The 23,510-nt window shown below is 41.5% G+C and overlaps 1 protein-coding gene across 4 annotated transcripts in view; it reads right to left on the bottom strand.

Annotated features, from left to right (window-relative positions):
* The window catches only part of cacna1da (calcium channel, voltage-dependent, L type, alpha 1D subunit, a), a 45,343-nt gene extending 22,628 nt beyond the window's left edge, over positions 1 to 22,715 (bottom strand). The window contains exons 1-20 of one of the 4 annotated variants that reach the window (XM_085777370.1): positions 22,553 to 22,715; positions 21,677 to 21,902; positions 21,363 to 21,570; positions 19,150 to 19,270; positions 17,230 to 17,317; positions 17,095 to 17,125; positions 16,839 to 16,993; positions 16,615 to 16,744; positions 13,482 to 13,541; positions 13,343 to 13,402; positions 11,814 to 11,920; positions 10,682 to 10,769; positions 10,478 to 10,585; positions 10,308 to 10,360; positions 10,067 to 10,213; positions 9,719 to 9,920; positions 8,894 to 9,052; positions 8,290 to 8,400; positions 7,228 to 7,311; positions 886 to 918 (exon numbers count right to left, since the gene is read on the bottom strand). In XM_085777370.1, the coding sequence (XP_085633496.1) occupies positions 886 to 918; positions 7,228 to 7,311; positions 8,290 to 8,400; positions 8,894 to 9,052; positions 9,719 to 9,920; positions 10,067 to 10,213; positions 10,308 to 10,360; positions 10,478 to 10,585; positions 10,682 to 10,769; positions 11,814 to 11,920; positions 13,343 to 13,402; positions 13,482 to 13,541; positions 16,615 to 16,744; positions 16,839 to 16,993; positions 17,095 to 17,125; positions 17,230 to 17,317; positions 19,150 to 19,270; positions 21,363 to 21,570; positions 21,677 to 21,902; positions 22,553 to 22,574 (2,193 nt within the window). In that variant the 5' untranslated portion in view covers positions 22,575 to 22,715. The remainder of the gene's footprint in view (positions 1 to 885; positions 919 to 7,227; positions 7,312 to 8,289; positions 8,401 to 8,893; positions 9,053 to 9,718; positions 9,921 to 10,066; positions 10,214 to 10,307; positions 10,361 to 10,477; positions 10,586 to 10,681; positions 10,770 to 11,813; positions 11,921 to 13,342; positions 13,403 to 13,481; positions 13,542 to 16,614; positions 16,745 to 16,838; positions 16,994 to 17,094; positions 17,126 to 17,229; positions 17,318 to 19,149; positions 19,271 to 21,362; positions 21,571 to 21,676; positions 21,903 to 22,552) is intronic. The other 3 variants (XM_085777372.1, XM_085777374.1, XM_085777373.1) reach the window with 3 other exon arrangements.
* Between the last annotated feature and the right edge of the window lie 795 nt (positions 22,716 to 23,510).

Genomic DNA, 23,510 nt, shown 5'->3' with positions numbered 1-23,510 from the left:
CGGCAAAGTTTATTACATATTGCGTTGAAGAATTTTATTACAAAATGTGGCAGATTATTATAAAATTTGGCGCTATTACATCATGAGGTAAAAAGTTAATTACATTATTACGTAATGCGGCATTATTACATAATGCGGCGCTACAGGGTAATGACACTAAAGTCTATCTGTCAAGCAGTGCAGCTGCAGCTGATATGTTTCTGTTAGTCTGCATCCAAAGCACCGTCAGGAGCCCTGTCACTGTACAGACCTACAGGGGAGGAAGCAAGGAGGCAAGCATGCTGGAGAAAACCTTGCCATACTTGACAGGACACATCTGCACAAGCATGGCACCCTCAGTCCAGAGTCACTGCATGCAGAGTCACAGTGGGACCAACCCGAACGGGTCGGCCAGGAGGTTGACAGGTCAGAGCTGGGTGACCTGATCCCAGGGGCTGATCCATGGGTCGCTACCCCCACACAAGGATGGGTGGCAGAGACCATGTAGCGGTGTCAACAGCACAAACGTGAGGAGCGGCCTTAAACCGCTCCCACCTAACGGGACACACGGCGTCACGTTTGAGTGACACACTCTCCTTAGAAATAACTCCAAACGTAGAAAAAAGAAAATCTTTTGTTTTGTTTTGTTTTTTGTTTTTTAAGAATATATGCAAATGAGCAACAAAAAAAGAATAAAACTACAAACTGAAAATCCAGAGAATGGAAACCTTATCATGAGGTAACTTAGGACTCATAAACAATGAAAACAGAACTGAAGTAAGCAATAGATCATAGGATGTGTAGAAGACAACAGAAAAATACCAAACAAAGAAATGCAGATCTAAACATGGCATGGCCCTGACAGGGGAGGGGGAGGGGGGGTCAGGGGGGTGCGGAGCATCTTACCCCCATCTCATCCACCTGAGGAGTCTCCGTTGGCTTTAAAATCAAAGACCTGTATTAATGACTTGCACAGGGCCCGTGGATCTCACACACACACACACACACATTGGGCCAAACACGTAAACATTACATTTGAAAAAGTCTTTATCACACAAACGCCAGCACACGTCAGTCAGGACGCAGACAGAACGGACTCACTACTCTTCTCTTTGACGGGACAGAACTGTCTTGTTGTTTAACCATGACGAGGACAGACATTTATTGACACCCTATTGTACATGTATCACTGTTCATGTAATGACAGACATAAAACATTATCGTAACACTTTAAAAGACCGCCACACAACAGGTTTTACAGCTAAACACTCCTATGTGGGACTGAACATGTGCATGTCAGACTGACGGACAACATGGAGTTACTGAAGTACACATAGCAACACGTAAGACTGGCAGACAACTTTATCGCTCGCCCGGTGTAATGGTCTTTACTGATGGGACTGGATGGGTTTTATGGCTGGGATGTCTTTGGATGAGCCTCGGACAATGTTAATGAGAAGTTAACTTCATGGTATGACTGCTATTCTTACAGAGCCTTGGCTTTTTGTTGTCACTCAACATACTGTAGAGGCTTTGGATCACATCTGCACATGACTTGACTGGAGAAGAATCATACATTGTGTGCATAATGCATCGTTAAAAAGGCATCCATCGAAAGACTGGAGCACATGTATGACACCCACTGGGTTAAAATGAGCTACACCAACTATTTTGAACGCAGTAGTTTTAAAGGGATAGTTCAACATTTTGGCAAATTGGCCCATTGCCATAATCCCTATAGTTTTAGGAGTAGGCACCTTTAATTGGTGGTGCAAGCTATTTTTAGAACGGTGGAGCAGAGCTGCGAGCTGCTCAGAGCTAAGCTACGGAGGCTAATGGGATTTCTTGGTTTCCCTCATCAAACTCATCAATTACACAATCCAACAACTCCAAAACGCTCTGGTGGACAAGTTGTGACCTGCACATTCACCACGCTATGAGATAATAACGGAATGTTATGAGATGGAGTTGTTTTCGAGGTAAATTCATGCAAAACCGCTGATGGCGTTCCCATCAGGCGCAGTTTTTCGGCAAGCAGTATCTGCATTTGCCTCGAAAACAACTCGGTCTCGTAACATTCAGTTATTATCTCATAGTGTGGTGAATGTGCTGTCACAATTTGTCCACGAAAGCGTTTTGAAGTTGTTGGATTGTGTATTTGATGAGGGAAACCAAGAAAACCCATTTGCCTCCGTAGTGTAGCTCTGAGCAGCTCGCGGCTCTGCTCCGCCAATCTAAAAATAGCTTGCACCGACAATTAAAGGTAACGAACCTACTCCTAAAACTATAGGGATTATGGCAATGGGCCAATTTGCCAAAATGTTGAACTATCCCTTTAAGAGTGAAAAATGCAAATACTGGCTGATATAAAAAGAGATATAAAACATGATCGAATCATTTCGTCTGCACAGTCACTCACACAGATACCACACCCATACAGGTTTTATTTGCAATTCATGTCATTAAAAGGAAATTCTATCAGCAGTCTTCAGGCACAGAGAGAAAAGTCCAGAGGTGCAGAATAGAAACATCAATCATAGTGGTGGTGGTTAGACTGTATAATGATAATGTGAAAGAAGAGCTTAACTCAACACTGAAGAGAGAGTAATATCAGAAGGCTCAGCACTGAGGACAAAGATACTCCAGACAGATATGGCTGCACTCAAATTCCTCATCACAATACTTCACAAACCATCAGTATGAGGTGCAAAGGATGAGCACAAATGATAAAATGTAGAATCAGCTTGAGGAGGTTCTTTAGGTAATCCTGGCCACAGCGTTGATGGAGCATGCGTTCAGCATTGCCATGTCGCTGGGGGGGGGGAGCACTGCACGCACACGCAAGACATTTTTGGATGATGAGGAGCCACTAGGTGGAATCATAGCAATGCAGCAATTCATGCATGTCAGTAGTGCCCTGCAACGAAAACCGCCATAGCAGGGCGCTCTCACAGTCCGGTGCAGAAAGAGGAGAATGAACGACAGAGGAGGGGAGGAGAAAGACCACAGATAGAGGCCGATACTGCGGCAGAAAATCAAACCGGGGGAGACTAAGTCATACTGAACTGGAAAGAGAGAGGACAGGCAGAGAGGCGTGAAGAAGGAGAGAGGAGAGTTATTGTAGTGTTCATGCACCTGACTGGAGTCTACACACCTGCGCTACACAGAGCTCCATTCTAAGCTTTAAGAGCTCACTACAGGAAGACAGAACAAAACACAGAGACAATCACTCACAGAGACACAAACACAAGATCATCAAAGAACCTCAAACTCCAAACTCCAAACTCCAAACCACCACTAGTGTTAATGTGCAAAAGTCTACTGGACTACTTGAAGGCTTTTAGGATCTGCTGAAGATTTTTTTTTTTTTTTTTGGTCACAGTCTTTCCTGAAAACTGTAAGATGCTTAGGCTTTTACTTGAGCTTTAGTTTTAATACTGTGGCTTTGATTTTTATCCAGGACACTACATGACTTGATCTGTTTTCCTCAGTTTAGATGCACTAGACCAGCTGTATGGAAAGCACAGGGGCCTGCACAACCTTAAGGAAAGTTGATGATCATGTTTTTAAAAAAAGAATCTCAGTTTTATCTGGATTTCACAGAGAAGTTGAGCTTTGCGTATGAATATCTTTCCTTAATGTTGTGTAGGCTGGACATGTCCGAGCTCTGAGCTCCAGGGCCATTCTGTCTGGAGGTACAGTAAGGATCAAGGGGGGGGGGGGGGGGGGGTATGGCAAGAGAGGGAGGTCAAACTTCACAAGGCTCTATGGAAACAACTGACCGGAGGGGAATGGAGTGGGTGGCCGAGCGCCATCTGTGAGAGGCGGGACATGGAGAGGGTGTTAAGGGGGATAAGGTGAATGGTTGATGCTTTTCCCAGCATGCATTTGGAGAGCTCACAGTGGCCAGACGACTCATGTCTGGAATGGGTCACAGCAAGGAAGCGGCAAAACCCGTGTAGATCAGCTATTATGTGTGACTGCGTGGAACAACATAACATCTGATCTAGGCAGTTTGCTGCAGGACACAACAACAACCACATGCAGGGCAAACCACAAAGAAATGTAAATGATATGTAGATGGAAGGTGTCTCACACGACTAACTATGAAAGCCCTTGTGAAATCAGCATCATGTCCCTGACATTCACACAAAGCATAATACACACACATATAGCACACCTAACACACTAGTACAGCCCCTACACATGTAAAACACACATGCATAACAATGAATAACCTAAACACACCACCACCGTATGTTTTAAACAAAGTTAGTGCTTGTTTACTTTACACACTCATGCAGCCACAGTCCGGGACACAAAAAGAGAAACACTGAAAACATGATATATAACTCCAGCAAAACAGCACTGCAGCTCAGACAGGAGAGCACTCAGGAGTGGGGGGGTGGGGTGGGGGGGAGGAGGGGTGGGCCGAGCTATGAGCGTTTTGGTACACTGCGCCTATAACACGCACCATCATCACTAACTGTTCCCTAGAAAGTTGAAAATTTGGCCTCTCAGCGTTCCTACTGTTTGTTTGTATCTGACACTTTCCCCAGTTTTGTTCCAGGTGATCTCAAAGCACGACACAACAAAGTGCATTTTTCATTCTCAGGTGTTTTTTTTTAGTGCAGAGCCAAGCTATAAAGGTAGTAATGTTTTTGTAGTTAGTAAAAGTAGAGAAGTAGTCATCCATTATTTTATTGAGCCTTGACATGAATTTTCAGAGCATCTTAAATTAAACACTAAAATGAGTTTTGAATCATAATGTTACTTTTTTTCAAATTGAAAAATATCTACTCTTGCCCAATAGTGCCCATAAAACATTAGATGACTAATTTTTTTTAATCCATCGCACTGTAAAGGGGTCCCGAAGATAAAGTTGTTATAAACAACAGGTTACACACAAACAACATTTTCGTTCGTTGCCATACTTGCCTCTACAAGTTTCTATGGAAACAAAATGAACAAAGGTAAGAATTAGAAATCCACGTCATAAATCATTCTGCTCTGAACCAAATGCTGTCCTCAGAAGTGTGCAAAACTCCCGACACACATTTGCACTGCCATGTCTAAAGGGTTAACAATCAGCAAGGTGACCGGACATTTTGTCAGGATTCCTGTAACAAAAAGTTCTCAACACACTGGCAGGAAAACATTTAGCCAAAGTAAAGTCCCAGCAAGACAGATCTTTATATTATTGCACAATTAACAATCGGACATAAAAGAAAGTCAAACTGAAGCTTTACAGTAAAGGCCAGTGGCACTTCAACACCTACAAATGCCTATCCACAATGCTAACTTTGCATGCTCTTAAATTAGCAGAATGCATTAAGCTACAACAGTTACAATATTTGTAATAAACTAAATATATATTGATGTGTTTCTTGTTTTTTCTTTTTAATTTCCCATCTGTGTTTATGAACTATTACATAGTTTCACCTCTTACCTCTTAAAGAAGCTACAGTATTGGAAGAAGCTTGGCTGAACAAGCTAGGTTTTGCTATTGCTATATAGCAAATGTGAGCATTTACTCACCAGTCTGGGTTCAGCATCAAACTTTATACCTTTCCTAACTAAGAGCTGCCGCTAAAGATGGAAAGCTTGTTGTTCTGTTTCTTTTTCTATTACTTCTGTCTTTCTTCTTAAGGTAGCAAGCTAACCAAGTTAAACACTGCACTTTGCATACTTTGGAACAATCAAGCTTTTGGTTTTTATTTGTTTCAGTTTTTAGTTGGATTTAGTATAGTTCTTACCCTCTGGGCTGGAGTAATTTTGTGTAACTTTTATCTTATTTTTTATTATCATGACTCAACATAGTGAAGCAACCAGTTGCACCAATTCTATGCCGACCATTTCAATTTGATGTCACTGTCCTTCTTTTTAAACATTTGTTTGCCTTTGTAGGTGTGCTGCATGTTCAGTTCAGTTTTATTCATATCCCAAGGGAAATTGTCTGTGTTTCGTTTTATGCTTGCAGCTATGCTGCATGTGCCAGAGACAAATTCCCCTTCTGGGACAATAAAGGTTATTTGATTTGATAACCAGCTAGGTCCGGCACAACTATATAGACCTGAGCAAGTAGTGCTCACAAAGTGTATTGGGGCGCCTTTTTTGATACACACAATGATAGCTAAGGCTGTCGCCTACCCAAGACTGATAATAAAGCTAACGCTGGTTATGTGGCAACTTACACAGCTCCTTTAAAGCTTCTTCCAAAAAAAAAAAAAAGATTAAAGGTATAGTTCAGCTTTTTTGAAGTGAGGTTGTATGAGCTACAAATGCCATTTAAAGCAGATATCAGTGGAATGTTTTTGTTAATATAAGTCCTAAATAGTCCTATTTTCCGTCAGCAATCACTTACATGAAGTATTTCAGCCTAAACACGAGTCTCTCCGTCACTCTGCTCTGCTGTAACCCGAGGAGAAAATTTTCCTTGTGGGATACAAGTGTTATCCAATGAGGGGAGAGAACGGCATGAAGGGCTGTGTGTGCAGCCAAGGGATGCGCGTGAATGTGGTGACGTAGCACGAGGACCAATTGATGCCTGACAAGGGCGGGGGCTGCTAACTCAGGGTGCGTTCAAGGAAACTCGTACTTTGTGTTTTTCCTTCCTGTGAAGTCATACCAGTTCGATCTGGTACGAGTTCACGGGTCGGAAGTTACGAGTGGCCGTTATAGGGAACTTTCACAGACAACAGGACGGTAAAAACACGAGCTACGGGTTACCTGGAACGCTACCAAGTCGTAGTTGTGACTTGAAGCTGTAACTTACGGTTTCAAAAGCCTGCCTTGAACACAGCATTAGCCGAAACGGCCGTGCCACTGATATCTGCTTTAAGTACATTGCATCACGCTGCATCGAGACACAGCGACGTGCTGTATCACTCCGCCTTTTCACACTGCTGATCCAAACAGTGGAGTGATACAGCGTGTCGTGCATGTTTCTTAGTGGGAGAGAGCAGCAGAGACCTTTCTACTGCATCTAATGTACTTAATGGGTATTTGTAGCTCATACAACCCCACTTGAAAAAAGCTGAACTATCCCTTTAAGTAAAATTTAATACAATTTTAATAAAAGAAAGTACTACTTGGTCTGCTCACAACTCACAGACACCACTAAATCAAGGTTGGAAGCTCTGTACTAAAGAACAAAATGTTAATACTATCACTGTATAATACTGTTGCCACGTGGCTTTCCTGTAAGACTTCAGTTCAACTTGGAAGACAGAAAAGAGTTATACTTACATTAACTTCAGTGATAGCAATATCGACGACGCTACCAACAACAATTAAGGCATCAAATGTGTTCCAAGCATCAGCGAAATAGTGCTGTTGATGCACAACACAACACACAAGGGTAAAAGGTGGTAATGGAAGAGAGAGACGGTGAAGAGAAAGACGGAGAAAAAGATGGAGGGGTACAGGAGGGAGAGAGGCGGAGGTTTTAATGGGATGGCCAGGTCATGACAAGAAGGGAGACAGAAGAAGATACAGTGTTAAGAGAGATCAGATAAAAAGTACAGAAACAGGAGCCCTGCCATTGAAACCGAGGCTGAAGAAAGAGAGGTTTAGCGAGCAGCAAGGCTAGTTGTAGCTGAGCTTACTTACATCAATCTCACTGAGAACAATGTCTACTATGCTGCCAATCACAACCAGGGCGTCGAACACATTCCAGGCATCCCCAAAATAGCCCTGAATGAGGTGGAGCGAGTGGTGGACGAGGTGGGTGTAAGGTCAGGGAAAACACAAAGCCCTCACTCGGACACTGAAATTTAAATCCACTTATGCTGGTGATTTAAAACACACCTATTTAAAAGGGGTCAAATTGATGGAAATACTAACGTTACATGCAAAATCAATTCTGCAAAAGTCCACACTGCACCCCACACTCTGTCTCTTACTAGCATCCTGTCCTTCTTCGCAACAAAGAGCTGTCGTTCAGGGCAGCGCAGTCGAGGTGAGAAGGGGGAAAAAAATCACTGGACCTTGAGTTTTCATGTGTTCACATATATGCTACTCAATATCTAATATTAAATGAATGTTTTTGACATTTGGGGGAATATGCCCTTTTTGATCCTGGTGATGATGCTCACACATGTCTGTTAAATACAAAGACACTACAGGAAACCAGTTGGCCTATCTTGGATCGAATAAGCTAACCTGGCTGACAGTAAATAAGAATCTTTCTCAAAATGTCGAACTGTCACATCAATAAATAAAACTACTGTAAGAACTTATTTCATAGTCTCAATGTGTTGGTGTACATCTGTGAGCTGGAAGCAGTAGGTGAGTGTAGTCGAGACTCACCCTGGGTTTGAAAGCGATGAGTTTGAGAACCATTTCCACAGTGAACACAGTGGTGAAGACCATATTGAGAATGTCCATCACGTAGTTAAATGTTGCTGATTGGCCATAGTGCTGCAGGAGAGAGATAAAGATGAGCGGTGAGAGGAAAATAAATGAAAAGGATGGAAGCTTTTATTTTCCGTCACAGGATGGAAATTGTTTAAAAATGAGATGTAGCTCTCAAAAACATGGATATTAAAGATTCTTTGAACGTATTTTTTTTTTTTTTTTTACAATTATAGCATTCTTCAGGATCCTTCTGAAAATACAGTCAAAGTGTCTTTTTTAATACTGCCACTGGGGGGAACTAAAGTTAAACACTTTTACCAGAAGTAGCACAAAATGCACATGTGATCATGGCAATAAGAAACTAGTTCATCAAAACTAGTGAAAATTCTTCATTTAGGTTTATAATTTATAGTTGATCCACATTATTATATATTATTACATCATTTCCACTTCGATATATAATCAGTGTACGATAATGTATAAATGTCTCAGTCTATTGAAAAGAAACTGAGTTCAGAGAAATGTCTGGTATCGGGGATGTAAGCTGACGTCTTACCTGCACAGCGAGGCAGAGTGTGTTGAGCATGATGAGCACAAACATGATGTACTCAAACCCGGTGGAGTTGACCACATACCAGAACTTGTACTGGTACGGGTTCTTAGGTATGTACCTCCTCAGAGGACGAGCCTTGAGAGCGTACTCCACACACTGACGCTGCACAGAAATATAGAAAACAGGTTTTAATGTGGAGGGAAGGACAACTCATGCCTGGATCTCAGACTTATTGCTGTGAAAATCATTCCACAGCATATTTTTTAACAAATGACCACAGAGTCATTAGATCCTCCGTAACTTATTAGGAATCAGTGAAAATCTTTCAACTACTAAACAAATCTCAGTGTTCAACATATCATCTCAGTACATATTAAAGGGATAGCTCAACATTTTGGCAAATTGGCCCATTGCCATAATCCCTATAGTTATAGGAGTAGGTTAATTACCCTTAATTGTCTGTGCAAGCTGTTTTTAGATTGGTGGGGCAGAGACGCTATGAAATAATAATGCAACTTTACGAGAGTTGTTTTTCGAGGCAAATGCATAGCCAGAACTTCATACCAGACACGGCAGGGAAAAATGAAAGTACCTTGAGCCTCCGTTGCGTTAGCTGAGCAGTTCGCGTCTCTGCCTCGCTGATCTAAAAACAGCTTGCACGACAATTAAAGGTAACGAACCCACTCCTAAGACTATGGCAATTGGCGAATTTGCCAAAATGTTGAACTATCCCTTTAAGTTCTCCCCAAATTTTCTTTAGTTTTTGACCTAACACACACAAACAGACTCACACTCTGCTAAACACACACACATCTTGTAGGCTCTGACCTGATTCTTGTCCAGTTCACAGTTTTTGTACTCTTTCTCTCCTTGTTCCTGAAATGTGACGATCACAAAACCCACGAAGATGTTCATCATGAAGAAAGCGATGATGATGATGTAGATGATGAAGAAGATGGAAATCTCCACACGGTAGTTGTAAATGGGACCGAGGTTCTCCCTGTTGGAGTCGATGGCCTTGTATAGCAACCTGAAAGGATAAGAAGACAAGGACGCACACACGGCATCTCTAAGCACAGGTACTTACTGTATGATAAATATGAAATGCAGAAATATAACTTTTCTCATTCTCGTTTCAAAGCTAAAACACAAGGCAGACAAAGCGTTGACTCTTACGCAGGCCAGCCTTCAAACGTGGACACAGTGAACAGAGCCATCATAGCCATGAGGACGTTGTCAAAGTTGAAGTCACTGTTGTGCCACACTCTTCTGTGAATGGTCGGCTGGTTCACATCTCCATCCTTATACAGGATGTAGGTTCCCCTATGAGACAGTGCAGGGTAGATGGAGGTTAATTCAGGCTGGGGCTGAAAGCATAAGATATTTGCTGCACAGGAACAAGACAAGTAAAACTAACTTGCACTCCTCTGGGCTGGACTTGGCTTCATCGGTGCAGCGATAGAACTTTCCCTGTAGTGGAAAATAGATTTTCACTACACTGCTGAATATTTGAAAACCATTAACTCAATATCTATTGTGTTATTTGCTGAAGAGAGACTTCATTCAACCTGAGGTCTTAGATCTGACCTTAAATAACTGCACCCCTATACAGGCGAACATGAACTGAAGCAGAGTGGTGACGATCATGATGTTCCCGATGGTTCTGATGGCCACAAACACACACTGTACCACGTGCTGCAAGGGAGAAAGAGATAGAAATCTTTATATAATGCTGTGTGTGTGTGTGTGTGTAGGATTGTGGATAGCAGCGGCTTTGTGAGGAGGCTGCACCTTCAGGCCTTTGGCTCTGTTGATGGCCCTCAGGGGCCGAAGAACACGCAGAACCCTAAGGATCTTCACCACAGAGATGGCTGAAGACCTGAACAATGAAAACAAACATTTACAACGCCTTAAAAACACACAATCACAGAGCAGCAGTCAGGAGAACAAAGCTGCGGAGCTGTTAGGTGAAATCTCCCTTTTTACATCTGCACATCTTTGCATCCGTTGATTGACATCAGAGCAAAAACTAAGCACTGCTGTTTCCTCGTGAGGGAAAATTCCATCTCAAATGCTCCATCAAAAGCTTTTTAATCTAAAAAAAGAAACAGCATTGCTCTGTGTGGATGTTCAGTTCCTTCTGGAGTTTTGTTCATGTGACTCCTGGAACCATTTAGTGGAGAAGAGCTTAAAGTCTCATGGTTTGGGACCTTTTCCCTTAAAGGGATAGCTCAACATTTTTGGCAAATTGGTCTATTGCCATAATCCCTATAGTCTTAGGAGTAGGTTTGTTACCTTTAATTGTCGGTGCAAGCTATTATTAGAATGGCGGAGCAGAGCCGCGAGCTGCTCAGAGCTACGCTATGGAGGCTCATGTGATTTCTTGGTTTCCCTCATCAAACTCATCAAATACACAATCCAACAACTGTGAAACACTCTGATGGACAAGTTGTGACCTGCACATTCACCACGCTATGAGATAATAACAGAACGTTAGGAGACTGTCTCAGCTTTATCCATTATCCCAGCACCAAACAGCTACAGAGGATGGCTGGCTCTGTCTTAAATGATGACCCCCACCCTCTTAATGCTGAGTAACAGCTTTGTCCCAGCAGCCATTAGTGTAATTAACAAGTGGGAGAAACTCTGGAAATGTTGCATTACATATTACATTATTTATCTAATACACCATTTATTATCTTGTTCTTACTCCTTTTCGTTTTATTACTGGTTTTTGTTATTCAACATGTCCTTGTCCTGTGCTGTTTCTAAGTGTTTGTGTAAAAGGAGGCTGACTCACTATGAACCAAATTTACCTAGAGAAGTAGGGCAAAGTAACCTCAAACTTTGAACCTTAAAGTGTCTGTCTGCTGTTTGTGCAACAGTCAGGAGGCTGATGTGTTTGTGTGTGTGTTTTACTCACTGAATGCCAAAGGAGACAAGGGAAACCCCCACCACCAGCAGGTCAAGCAGGTTGAAGTAATTCCTGCAGAAGGCTCCTTTATGGAGAAAAGCTCCGTATGTCGTCATCTGTGGAGAGGAGGGATGAAGTTAGTGCAGCAAATGAGAAGGAAAAAAAACATTTAATCCAACAAGCACTGGCCAAACACACACACACAAGACACAAACACAGAGACGTGTACTGTACATGTTAAATAGTAACAACATACTCTCAGCTCTCAATACCTTGCAGTCAAGTGCACACACTCGCACACACACACACACACATCTCCACACTCTTGTAGATCACTCTGGTTCGGGGTGGCGAGCTCAGAGCAGTGAAACAGGAGGCTAAATCTACCATCGCCACCCCCACGGCCCTTAGTTACATGAATGTAGTAGTAAGTCATTCATTTCACAATCTACTATTCAATGAGGCAATAAAACATGCATTTTGTTGCCACGACGTCAGGGATATTTACCACCTTCAAGAGCTCTAGATATAGAGATTGGAAAGTGGAAATGGCCTTACTGTCACATTCATGCGGACCGTCAGCTTAAAGCACATTCCATTATGTTCTTTAATAGTTCAGAATAAGGGGGAAGCAGCTCCCAATTCAAACTTCAGAGTTCAGCAAGCAGAGAAGAAAAAACCAGCCAAAATAACTCTTCTTCAAATAATAAAAGTCAAGGAATTCATCTTCCGAGTGCATGTAAATGTGGAGCGCCGCAGAGTGACGGAGAGAGAAGAGCGCTAACTGAGAGCGCTGAAGCGTGTAGAGTCAAACCAGCAGTGGTCTTGGCAGGTTTTTTTTTTTTTTTTCGCCCGAGCAGCTGCAGACGTAGCTCCACGTTTCTATGCACTCGGTTTTCGTGGGAAAGCAGACTGAACCATGCTCGGCGGAAACATGGTTGGTTTTGCCCCCTCTTTTATGGGTTAATCTGACGAAAGGCATGGCACTAGCTTTGACTGGAGTTGACTTTACGTCTTTGAATGCCGACCACCCTCCCCTCCCTTCCCCTTCCCCCTCCCCCTCTCTTCCCCCCTCCTCCTCCTCCTGCCCTCCAAGGATGACCCCTAAACTCAACTTCAGCCAATGCCTTCAAAATGTCTGAGCAGCCCATTGAATTGTATTGCATTGCACCAGGCGTTGCATCATGTTTTTTTTAAATGTTTTTTTTAACATATCTGCATCATGAAAATCATTTCAGCAATGACTGCCCAAATGACATGACACCCATGTGAGTATAATGTAATGTTGATGTGATGTTTCCTTCCCCCAACTGGAGTTCTTTGATTAGTGTAATTTGAACAAATCTTATGTTTGTGTGTGCAAAGTAGTAGTAACTTCAATGTTACTTTTTTTTTGTTATTTTTGTCTTTTTAAAAGAGGTGCTATGAAGAATAAAGTAAATAAGAGAAAGGAAACAAACAAGCCAGGTTGTACTGAGTGGCAGGTGACACACAAGGAGAGAATGCAGCAAGGCTCTCGTTGTCATTTAAGGGGTTACCTTCAATACGATCTCAAATGTAAACATACTAGTGAAGACATAATCTGCATAGCCTAGGACCTGGAAGGCAACGAGACGTTTGGAATGTTATTGGGGGTGTGGTTAGTCACAGCACGGACAGGGGACACAGGGCATTTACCTTCAAAACGATCTCAACAGTAAAGATAGCCGTGAAAGCATAGTCAAAGTAACCAAGTATCTGCAAAAAGCAACGTAGATGTTTAACAAAGACAGTTCATTGTGCAGCTTCAAACATTATATGAAAACAAAATGAATGAAAAAAAAAACATCTGCAGCATTTTCTGGAAAAGGTTGGTTAGAGTCAACACCACATAGTAAATCTTCTTAATCTTAATTCACTGCTTTGTCATTTCTTATGGAGTATACTGCAGGTCATAAATGAATGTACTGTAATCATAGCGAGCTTAATGCATTTAAAGGGGAACTATGCAAGTCTGGTTGATTAGGGGTGAATGATAATTATCGGCCCGATATCAGGAAATCATGACGTCATTCCAATAAGTGAAAAGTTATTCATTTGTATGGAACCAGCCAAGCCAAGATCTTTTAAAATTTATTTTTTTGTTACTTTGGAATGCACTTAATCAGTTTGTTTACATAGAAATGTTTGAATCTAACTTGTGTCAGTGCATCAATTATCTCATATACTGTATATATTATATTCACTTTGTATTTATTTTAAATCTGGATGCAAAATATTTGCATCAGTTCTAGAGGCCTTTATATTTATATCAATCGTAATGCCCCTTATTTAAATAGATGTTCATTTGAGGTATCAAATAGTTTAGTTTGATATCTTTTAGCAAATGTCTGAAAGTCTGGCTAATAGAATACCTTCATTTAAAGTTTTGTAGTATTGATGTCATGATATATCTCAGGTCCACTGTTGCTTACTAGTCTTTCTTATCTCCAGGTACAGTATGTTATCAGTATCAGCCTTTGGAAGCAGAAAGTTATCAGTTATCACGGTATCCATTTAAAAAAAAAAAAGATCGTGCATCCCTAGTTTTGATAAGTTTTCTTCCTCTACGGAGCGCCCCCTACAGTCATGGAGTGCACATTTTCACTGTGCACTCCCATCTAACCCTCCTCCCTCTTCCTCCTGGCCATGTGCATTTGTTTTCAATAAAGCCGGCGAGAAGGCAATCTGTGGAGCGATGTCTGCCTCGGTGGGTAACGTTTACAAGAGATTACAGGTTATGGTGCGTGTTTGTGTCGTAGTGCCGTAAAGCAGTGGATGTTTGCAGTGAGACGATCTGGGGACACCGTCTGATCTTGCAAGGTTGGTTTTTAAGTCAAGAGACGCTAGGTGGAAGGCAGAGAGCCTCCATTCTCCCTGTAACAAGTCATTTAACCAGCACAATTACTCTGAAGCTGTTTAATTAAGGACAAAATCTTCCATAGTTCCCCTTTAAAATTATTACAATGCATGAAAAGTGAGACAGAATAAACATCACCTCAGGGTTTATTTAGACGACTGCACTGGTGTTTTTGTCTGTTTTAGCTCATTAAATATTAAATATACAAAGCATGTTATGAACATTACTGCCATCCAAAGTGTACAGTAAAAGTAAAGTCATATTCATCATTGTCACAAATTCATTATCTTAGTTTTTTTAAGTGTTGGATCCTCAGTGATTTAATGCAGGTTCAATTTGAAGTAGAAAAGCTCTCTTTTATGGTGTGTTTAAGGACACGCTGACATGTCAGATGTGTGAGTCATAAGCACTGCAGTTCCTAAGCAGTGCTGTTAGAAAAACATTTGAGACAAAAGAATACTGAGCATTTGGTAGTTTCTTGGATTTAAAGGGCTGAACACTTAAATAATGAATGTAGGAAGAGACGAGCTAGAACAGGGTGAGCAGACGTCACCTTTAAATATGGACAGACCGCACTTTAAGCTATTTGTCCTGGTGCTATTACAGGAAAACACTTTGTCCTGACAATTAAACTGAAATGTATGCTCTGGAAAGTAATCATTGTGGGATGTTTTATCAAGGACAGTACAGGTGATGTAGATGCAGTGCAGAAACATTTTCTCTCTCTCTCTCAATCATCTGTTTTTTTTGGTTTTCTTTTTTTTTAACTCTGTTTCTTTTGCCACCTCTGTTGTCTCAACTAGGATCACAGCAGTGGACAAAAAGTGCAGCTCTTGAAGGAAAATTATGTTATGGTGGAGGTCAAACTCACAAACGTGAATGCAAAACATAAATGTCTTTTCTTATACCACTGATGTCATTTTCCTGACTTCATCCTATTGAACGTTTGTCAGTGTGGTGTTTTGCTACAGTAACTGTTACATTTATTCTGTAAGTCCTTCTACACAGTGTCATTAGCAACAGATCTAACATCGTTCCTTTTGTCTTGCATATCAGGTCTGTCTGTTAAAGGGATAGCTCAACATTTTGGCAAATTGGCCCATTGCTATAATCCCTATTGTGTTAGAAGTAGGTTTGTTACCTTTAATTGTTGGTGCAAGCTGTTTTTAGAATGGCCGAGTGCAGCCACGAGCTGCTCAGAGCTACGCTACAGAGGCTAATGGGATTTCTTGGTTTCCCTCATCAAACTCATCAAATACACAATCCAACAACTCCAAAATGCTGTTGTGACATTTACCGCGCTATGAAATGTTAACGGAATTAAACGAGACAGAGTTGTTTTCGAGGTAAATACAGAGACTGCTTGCTGAAAAACGGTCCCTGAAGGCAACGCGCATCAGCGGTTTTGCAACAATTTACGTCTAAAACGGGTCCGTCTCGTAATGTCCCATTATTATCTCATAGAGTGGTGAATGTGCAGGTCACAACTTGAGTTGTTGGATTGTGTATTTGATGAGTTTTATTAGGGAAACCAAGAAATCCCATTAGCCTCCATAGCGTAGCTCTGAGCAGCTCGCCGCTCGGCTCAGCTGTTCTAAAAACAGCTTGCACCGACAAATAAAGGCAACGAATCTACTGCTATGACTATAGCCATTATGACAATAGGCCAGTTTGCTAAAATGTTGAACTATCCCTTTAAACAGATATGATGGGAAGAATTCAAAGCTCTAAACTTACATTACTGCTAAGTAGTAATGTAAAGGATGCAAGTTCAAAAATAGAAGCTAAAACATGCAAAACTGCAAGTATGGTAATTGTAAATCTATGACAGGAGTTTCTTAACTCTCATATTAGCAAACAAATGATTCATCATCTTTGCTACACAGTCTCTTGGAGGCTCTGATACATTTCTGTGGAGGTTTGTACACTTACAATATTGCGAGCGGAGAAGTTGCGGATCGGATCCTCAGCAGCCAGGGAGACGGAGCTGAGCATGATGAAGACCAGGATGAGGTTGGTGAATATGTGATGATTTATGAGTTTGTGGCAAAACACGCGAAACCTGGAGGACAAAGGAGACAAAACACAGCGTTTGAACTCGGCGCGATACGAAGACGCCGCCCCGTTTGAACACCTGTGCGACATCGGCGTCTTACGGGTTGGTGCTGCTGAAGATGAAGAAGGCACTTCCCTCTGGGATAGGAGTGATCTTCTCCTTCTTTACCAGCTCAGAGATGACCGGCCGAGGCCCCGACGGCACCTCGGGGTCCTCCTCCTCCGCTGCCGTGTCGTCATTTTCCTCCTCCTCCTCCTTAACAGCCGAGCAGAAAGAGTAAGGTTAGCGTGATTAACATCTCAAACTTGAGAGAGAAGCTGCTTGACGTTTCAGTGCTGAGGCGAGACTGACAGTACCTTCTCGTCTTTCTCGTCGTCCTTTTTGTCACTGTAATAAGCAAATATAATTTATGAATGTTAGACATCTGGGCATTTAAAGCTAATGTAATATATTGTATTTGTCACATAAAGCAAGAGATCAGGTATAGTCACTCTTTCTTGTCTCCTTCATCTGTGTTGAGAGACTCTGCATCTGCCAAGTTGTCAACAGCAATAGCCAAGAAGACGTTCAGCAGGATATCTGAGCAGAGCGTTCAGTGAAGGTCGACTGCACCGTTAGTTAGCAACGTGATTTATACGGAGTGGAATTACTACTAGGTTACTGGATGTTTAGTGGGTGATCTACTAAGAGGCCTTTCTTTGAATTTAATTTTATTTATGTTAGTTTTGTATTATTATTTGCTTCTGTTTTCTTTTTAATGTTAGATACTTAAATTTACATATGCATATATATATATTGAGTATATAGTATATGTTTCTCTCTTTTTTTCTTCTTCTTTTATCTCTTCTTTTTTTCTCTCTCTCACTCTTGCCTATTTATCTCAGTTGACTATGTAATCACTTTTAACTAGATGACATGCAGGTGTACTGTACATATTGTTTTTTGTGTTGTTGTTTTTCATTTTCCAAAAGGATCAAACTATTATTGTTTTCTTAAACTGATGGCTCCAAGTTCAGGGTTGGGGGGAGGAGGTAAGTTGTTTAAAGACTTGAGAGATGTAACAAAATATTTTTGGACGAATTATGTACCAAGTTCAAAAATTTAATAAAGATATGCGTTAAAAAAAAGAGTAAAGGCCTTTGCACGCTGAGTCCGTTTTTTTTTCGTCTGAAATTGCAGCGCATTAAAAAATAAATCCGACCCCATGTTGTGTTTATCATGTTTATACGCCGACTCCGAAACTTTCGTCTGTCAAGTTTTCAGAACAGGTTTGATTTTCTGCGTTTTTCACATCCATGAAAATGCTTTCTGACCAATCACATCAGTGTTTCGAGTCTGTTAGATCCCCGCTGAGCTACCTGTGTGTGTGTGTGTGTGTGTGTGTGTGTGTGTGTGTGTGTGTGTGCCAGCCGCTGTTCATGATCATGGAAATTGGTCGTGTTCTTTTTAATGTGTGGCTCCAGCAGAGCTAATAATCAAACTGAACCACTGACATTCTGAAATAAACTATGGAAGTGATCATGATAATCTCAGGATTGGATCATGGACACAATATTTTCTTTTTCTCTTTTTATTTCTCGACAAGTGAGACGACCACAAAGTCATCCTCGCTGCGTGACGACTTTTGTCCCCCTTTCCGAAGTTTGAAACAGAATGTAAATATGCGAATAAAGCGCATTGGATTCAGTGTGCATAACGATTTTTGTCAGACAACAGACTAAAGAAATGCATACGAAACAAACGGACTCAGTGTTCAAAGACCTTTAGTCATTCCAAAAACGTAAACACGAGTGAGAAAAACGTATTTTCTACATATACTCTGAAACTGCCCACTTTACATCTCCTCACTGCAGTAACTGCAGCCATTGTGCGTGATGCTGGGCTGATATATTATATTCATTAAGGGCCAAAGTGCTAAATGGATGGCACGTGTTGTTTTGCTCATTTGAAAGACCCTTTAGTAGTCATTGTGGATACACCTTTTTTTACACCCTTTTCCCCCCCTGTTTTGTGCGAACGAACATTTCGCCGCCAAATTTGGGATCTGTCAAGCCAAAAACTGACAGGAAAAAGTACGGACATTTACACCCATTCTGACCATGGCGTACCGTGATTTACACCCTTTTTAAAGAACAGGAGGATTTGGCGACACAGCTGCTGAGTCAGAGGTTTGCGGTGTGCAAGGGAGAGAGGAGCACGGATTACATTTAGAAGAACACAGTGTTTCCGCTAGGGGTTTTTGAAGTAGTGGTGGTGACACCCAATACACCCATTATTCTGGGTGTACGCCATTTTTGGCTTTTCGCCGTACGTGAAATATTAGTAGCACTTTTACACCCTTTTTGATAAATGAGGCCCCAGGTCCTTTGTGTCACAGCCAAAGTTGTGCTAGTGTGAGTGAGTGAGGATACAGTTTCCACAGATGAAGAGGATGATGAAGTAAAAGCAAACAATCATCCCAGAGGAGGAGGGGCCTCCGTACGCCATGATGCCATCATACATAACAGCGTTCCAGTCTTCTCCGGTCAGGATCTAAAATCCATCACAAATGAAAACAGTTATTGAAAAAATATGGTGACAGCACTTTGTTTAACACAGAGCAGGACACACTTTCAAATCCCTGCTGAGTGGGTGTAGTGAAGGTTTAAAATAAATGAATGGGCTTTAAAGGTAGAGTCTGGAGTTTTTTTCATTGCAGTTTGTAAACAAAACATTCAAACTGGGCCCCTCCTCTCTGGCTCAACTGTGCAGCCTCCTGCCCCAGACTGCAGCAGTTGTCAGGACCGCAAAGGAAAAGAAATACAGTCTGAGTGAAGTGCTGGAGCCGTGGGCCGATACTCGGCCGTCACCAACAACGGGAGCCTCCAGTGTTATGTTGTAAGGAGCAGGAGGGCCGTTGTGGTGAGCTGGGGGAGGGTGTTAGCGGCGGATGCTAGCCGCTACCGCTAGCTGAAGTTAGCATTGAGCTAGCTCACCACAACAGCCCTCATATCATACTTGTTACCACCCAAGGCTTTAGTTGTCGGTGACATACGGATATCCATCCTGGCTCCAGTACTTCACTCAGACTGTATTTCTGACTGCTGCTGCTGAGAGAGAGAGACGTGCTAGCACTGGCTAACATCCGGGCTAGTGGGGCTAGCAGCCCTGAGCCCTCCTACTCTGCTGCATGTCGGCAACGTGTCACCAGGCTCTTCATACAGAGAGGAGAAGAGCCTGGTTTTTGTTCACTCAGAATTTTGTCTGCATTCTGGTTCCGGTCTAGAGAGCGGATCCGCAATTCACCAAATTCACCAAAGTAAAAGTGTTCACCAACATAAAACTTATAAAATAGACAATAACTTGTAATACAGTTAAATACAATAAAAGAAAAAGGTTAACTTTATGGCTCGGGATTTTCTTGTAAATTATATTCTTTAAAGGGACAACGAGGAGTTTTGGAAAAGCGAAGTGTTTTCACACTACATTTATGAGCCTCCGCGTGCACCGTAAAATTCTTTAGCGCAAGACAGACTCATGTTTTCATTCATCAAGAATTAAAGTCAGAGGTTCGAAGACGATCAGATACTGTCGTAGTTCCGACCATAAACGGCGATTCGGCAGCGTTGTTGTCATGACTCGCCACGAAACCGAAAGTAAAGAAACGCTGGTCGGCTCGACCAGCATTTCCACCACCACTAATAATAACAAAATAACGATAGAGACAAAACGATATATTTATCGAAAATGGGCCTATTAACAAGTGTGGGTAGCGTAGATTCATCGACATTAATGTGAGACTTTTTTATGACCAAATAGAAACTCCTCGTTGTCCCTTTAAATTAAAAGGTTTCACGGCATTTTATTAGCTTGGTGCTTTTATTTTGACGAAAAGGCCCGTTTCTCTCGCCTTGGTTGCAGTTGCTTACCAAAACAGCCACTAAGCAGCGCCAGACTAGCTGCACGTATAGCTTCACTTGAGCTCTGTCATTGGCTGTCAACAAAGCAAAAGACCAAAATACAGGCAGGGGGAGGGGGCGCTGCAGACACAGTCACCACCACACAGGACTAGAAGCCCAAAGGTGATGATTAAGACGGATTTCATTTGTATAAGTCTAGCATTTATTTTTGGGCAAAAAACTCCAGATTCAACCTTTAAAAAAAAACACAAGAACTTCAGCCATACACAGAATAGTTGATAGACAACTACTGTAAAGCTGAGTCACCCAGAAATCTCCCAGAACATTTCTAAGGTTTACTATATAAATACTGAACCTGACACAACATTGCAAATACAAAAAGACACTGTGATTGCCTTCATTGACTGATACTGGATTACTGTGACCAAGACATAATACAGTTTAAAAAAAATCTACTTGTCACTGCTCTCTGGTGGCCAAACTTTGCAGTGGTGACATTGTTTCTAAAGGACTTTAAACCTAGTTTGGAAGTTTTGCTGCAGTCTTCTCTCAGGCCACACACACAGATGGTGATACGTATATCTGCAATGAGCTGAGATGTCAGCCGGCCTGTCTCTTTAGCCTTCAAGTCTGTAAAACCTCATGAATATAATTTGTTCTAAGTTGTTGTTTGCCACAGAGAGGAGAGTGACTGTGTTGCTGAGCTATGATCTGAAGGTGAATACCTGAAACACGGTGAGGAGAGCTTGGGGAAAGTTGTCAAAGGTGCTCCTCTTGGTCTGCGTTTCGTCAAAGTTGAACTTTCCACCAAACACCTGCATGCCCAGCAGGGAGAAGATGATGATGAAGAGGAAGAGCAGCAGCAGCAGGGAAGCAATAGACTTCATGGAGTTGAGCAGAGACGCCACCAGGTTACTCAGAGACTGCCAGTGCCTACGAAGCAAGGTTGAAGAGGAGAGACGGGAAATGAACTCAACTCCACATTCGCACTGTATAAAAAGCGCACATACACACAAACACAGCACGATAAGGGTCATACCGTGTGACCTTGAAGATCCTCAGCAGGCGAACGCAGCGGAACACAGAGATACCAAGGGGAGACATGATTTCCAACTCGACCAGAATGGTTTCAGTGATTCCTCCACACACCACGAAGCAGTCGAAGCGGTTGAAGAGTGAAACAAAGTAGGCCTGCAGCCCCAGACTGTACATCTTCACCAACATCTCACATGTGAACAGGGCTAACAGCACCTTGTTGGCCACATCTGGAAGATTCAAGATAGGCAAATTAAATGTTGAGATGTGTTAAACTACAGCCAGAACTGCCACTGCTTGTAAAACACTCAGATTTTAGACAGCAGGTCATACATTTCATTATTTTTATTCAGTTCTCAGAGTCCAAACTCACATTAAAGATGCAGAGGACTGAGCTGTGCCTTTTTCAGTGTGAGCACATCCATCCTTAAAGTGCTACATCTGTTTTAAATCAATTTAGCCTTCATCTGATTGTGTGTGTATATATATATATATATATTTTTTTTTTTTTTTAAATTGTGTTACTGTTATTGTTGTAAAATTGTTTCATCCGCTATCTTTTGTTTATGTGGCATCTTTCTGTAAAATAGCTTAAGTCACCGAAAAAAAAAAAATGGTTCTACACGAATTGCATGCAGGGGCAAATATGTGTTTATTTATTGTTATTTGAATCTCAATTAAACAAATAAGTAATAATAATTAAAAAATAATGCGATCACAATGACATGAAAAATTAAGAAAACCTGAAAATAATGAATTGTGCTATGATGATGAAAATATGTATTTAATCTTTACATAATATATAATAGTATAATAAAAGTGGATGCACATTTCCCGCTGAGTACTGGGACTTTAATGACCACTGCAGTGTTGCTCATACCCTGCACTTGTGTGAGCCACATGGGCTGGTTGTAATGCTCTGATGATATGGTGAGGGTGTTGAGGAACACCAGGATGATGACCAGCCAATAGAAAGGCACCGATTTGACAGCCAACCGGCACTTCCTGCGGCAAAACCTGTTCCAGCGCGCGCCAGCGCGCGACTGCAGGAGGAAAAGCGACATTAATACAAACAATAACAAACCATTATGACTCATTCTGTGATTCAGTGGCGCCCTAGCCCTGGTCACTTAACTTGTAATGTCCAAATAAAATAATAAAAACATGGCCTCAGTGCTTTTTAAAACAAAAGCAATGAGGATGTTTAATTTCCATTAATAATAACAATGCAGTGGAGTAAAGGGGAAGGGCCACAAGGGAACTGCATCGATATACCGGCACTTTTTGCAAGTCATACTGTACAATAAATGAGCTGAAAAACACTACGTAAGGCTGTTCTCTAAAAATACCATATAGTACATGCTGACTTAATAAAAACAGATTTATCATCCAAAGTCAAAAGTCTCATTAAAATACAGGAAATGAAAGCTAAGCGCTTACAAATAAAACCTGAATAATGTAAAGTAGGAACAAACTCACTGTAACACAGACACAGACCCACAAATATACTGACCTGAACTTTGACTTTGAAATCTTTTGACTGAAAACAAAAACAAAAAGAATTAGTCAGTTTACAAATGCAGAATGTTGTGTTGTATAAGTTTAAGTTACTGAAGGTGAAGATTACTCTTTCATCACAACATCATATAATGTCCCTGCTGCAATAGATCAAAAGCAATGAGACAGAAGTCAATATACACATGTACTATATGTAAGATGTTTGCTTTAATTGTTTGACCACTTCTTTAAATCAAATTGCACTGCGAGCTGAGAGAGCCATACTGTACAGCATCTCAATAAATTAGAATATGATGGAAAAGTTGATTTATTCCAGTAGT

Source organism: Trachurus japonicus, chromosome 5 (genome assembly GCF_045865225.1).
Source record: "Trachurus japonicus isolate A0001 chromosome 5, Traja_1.0".
NCBI lineage: Eukaryota > Metazoa > Chordata > Actinopteri > Carangiformes > Carangidae > Trachurus > Trachurus japonicus.
Note: the sequence above shows the minus strand (reverse complement) of the source record. Positions and strands in the feature narration are given on the sequence as shown.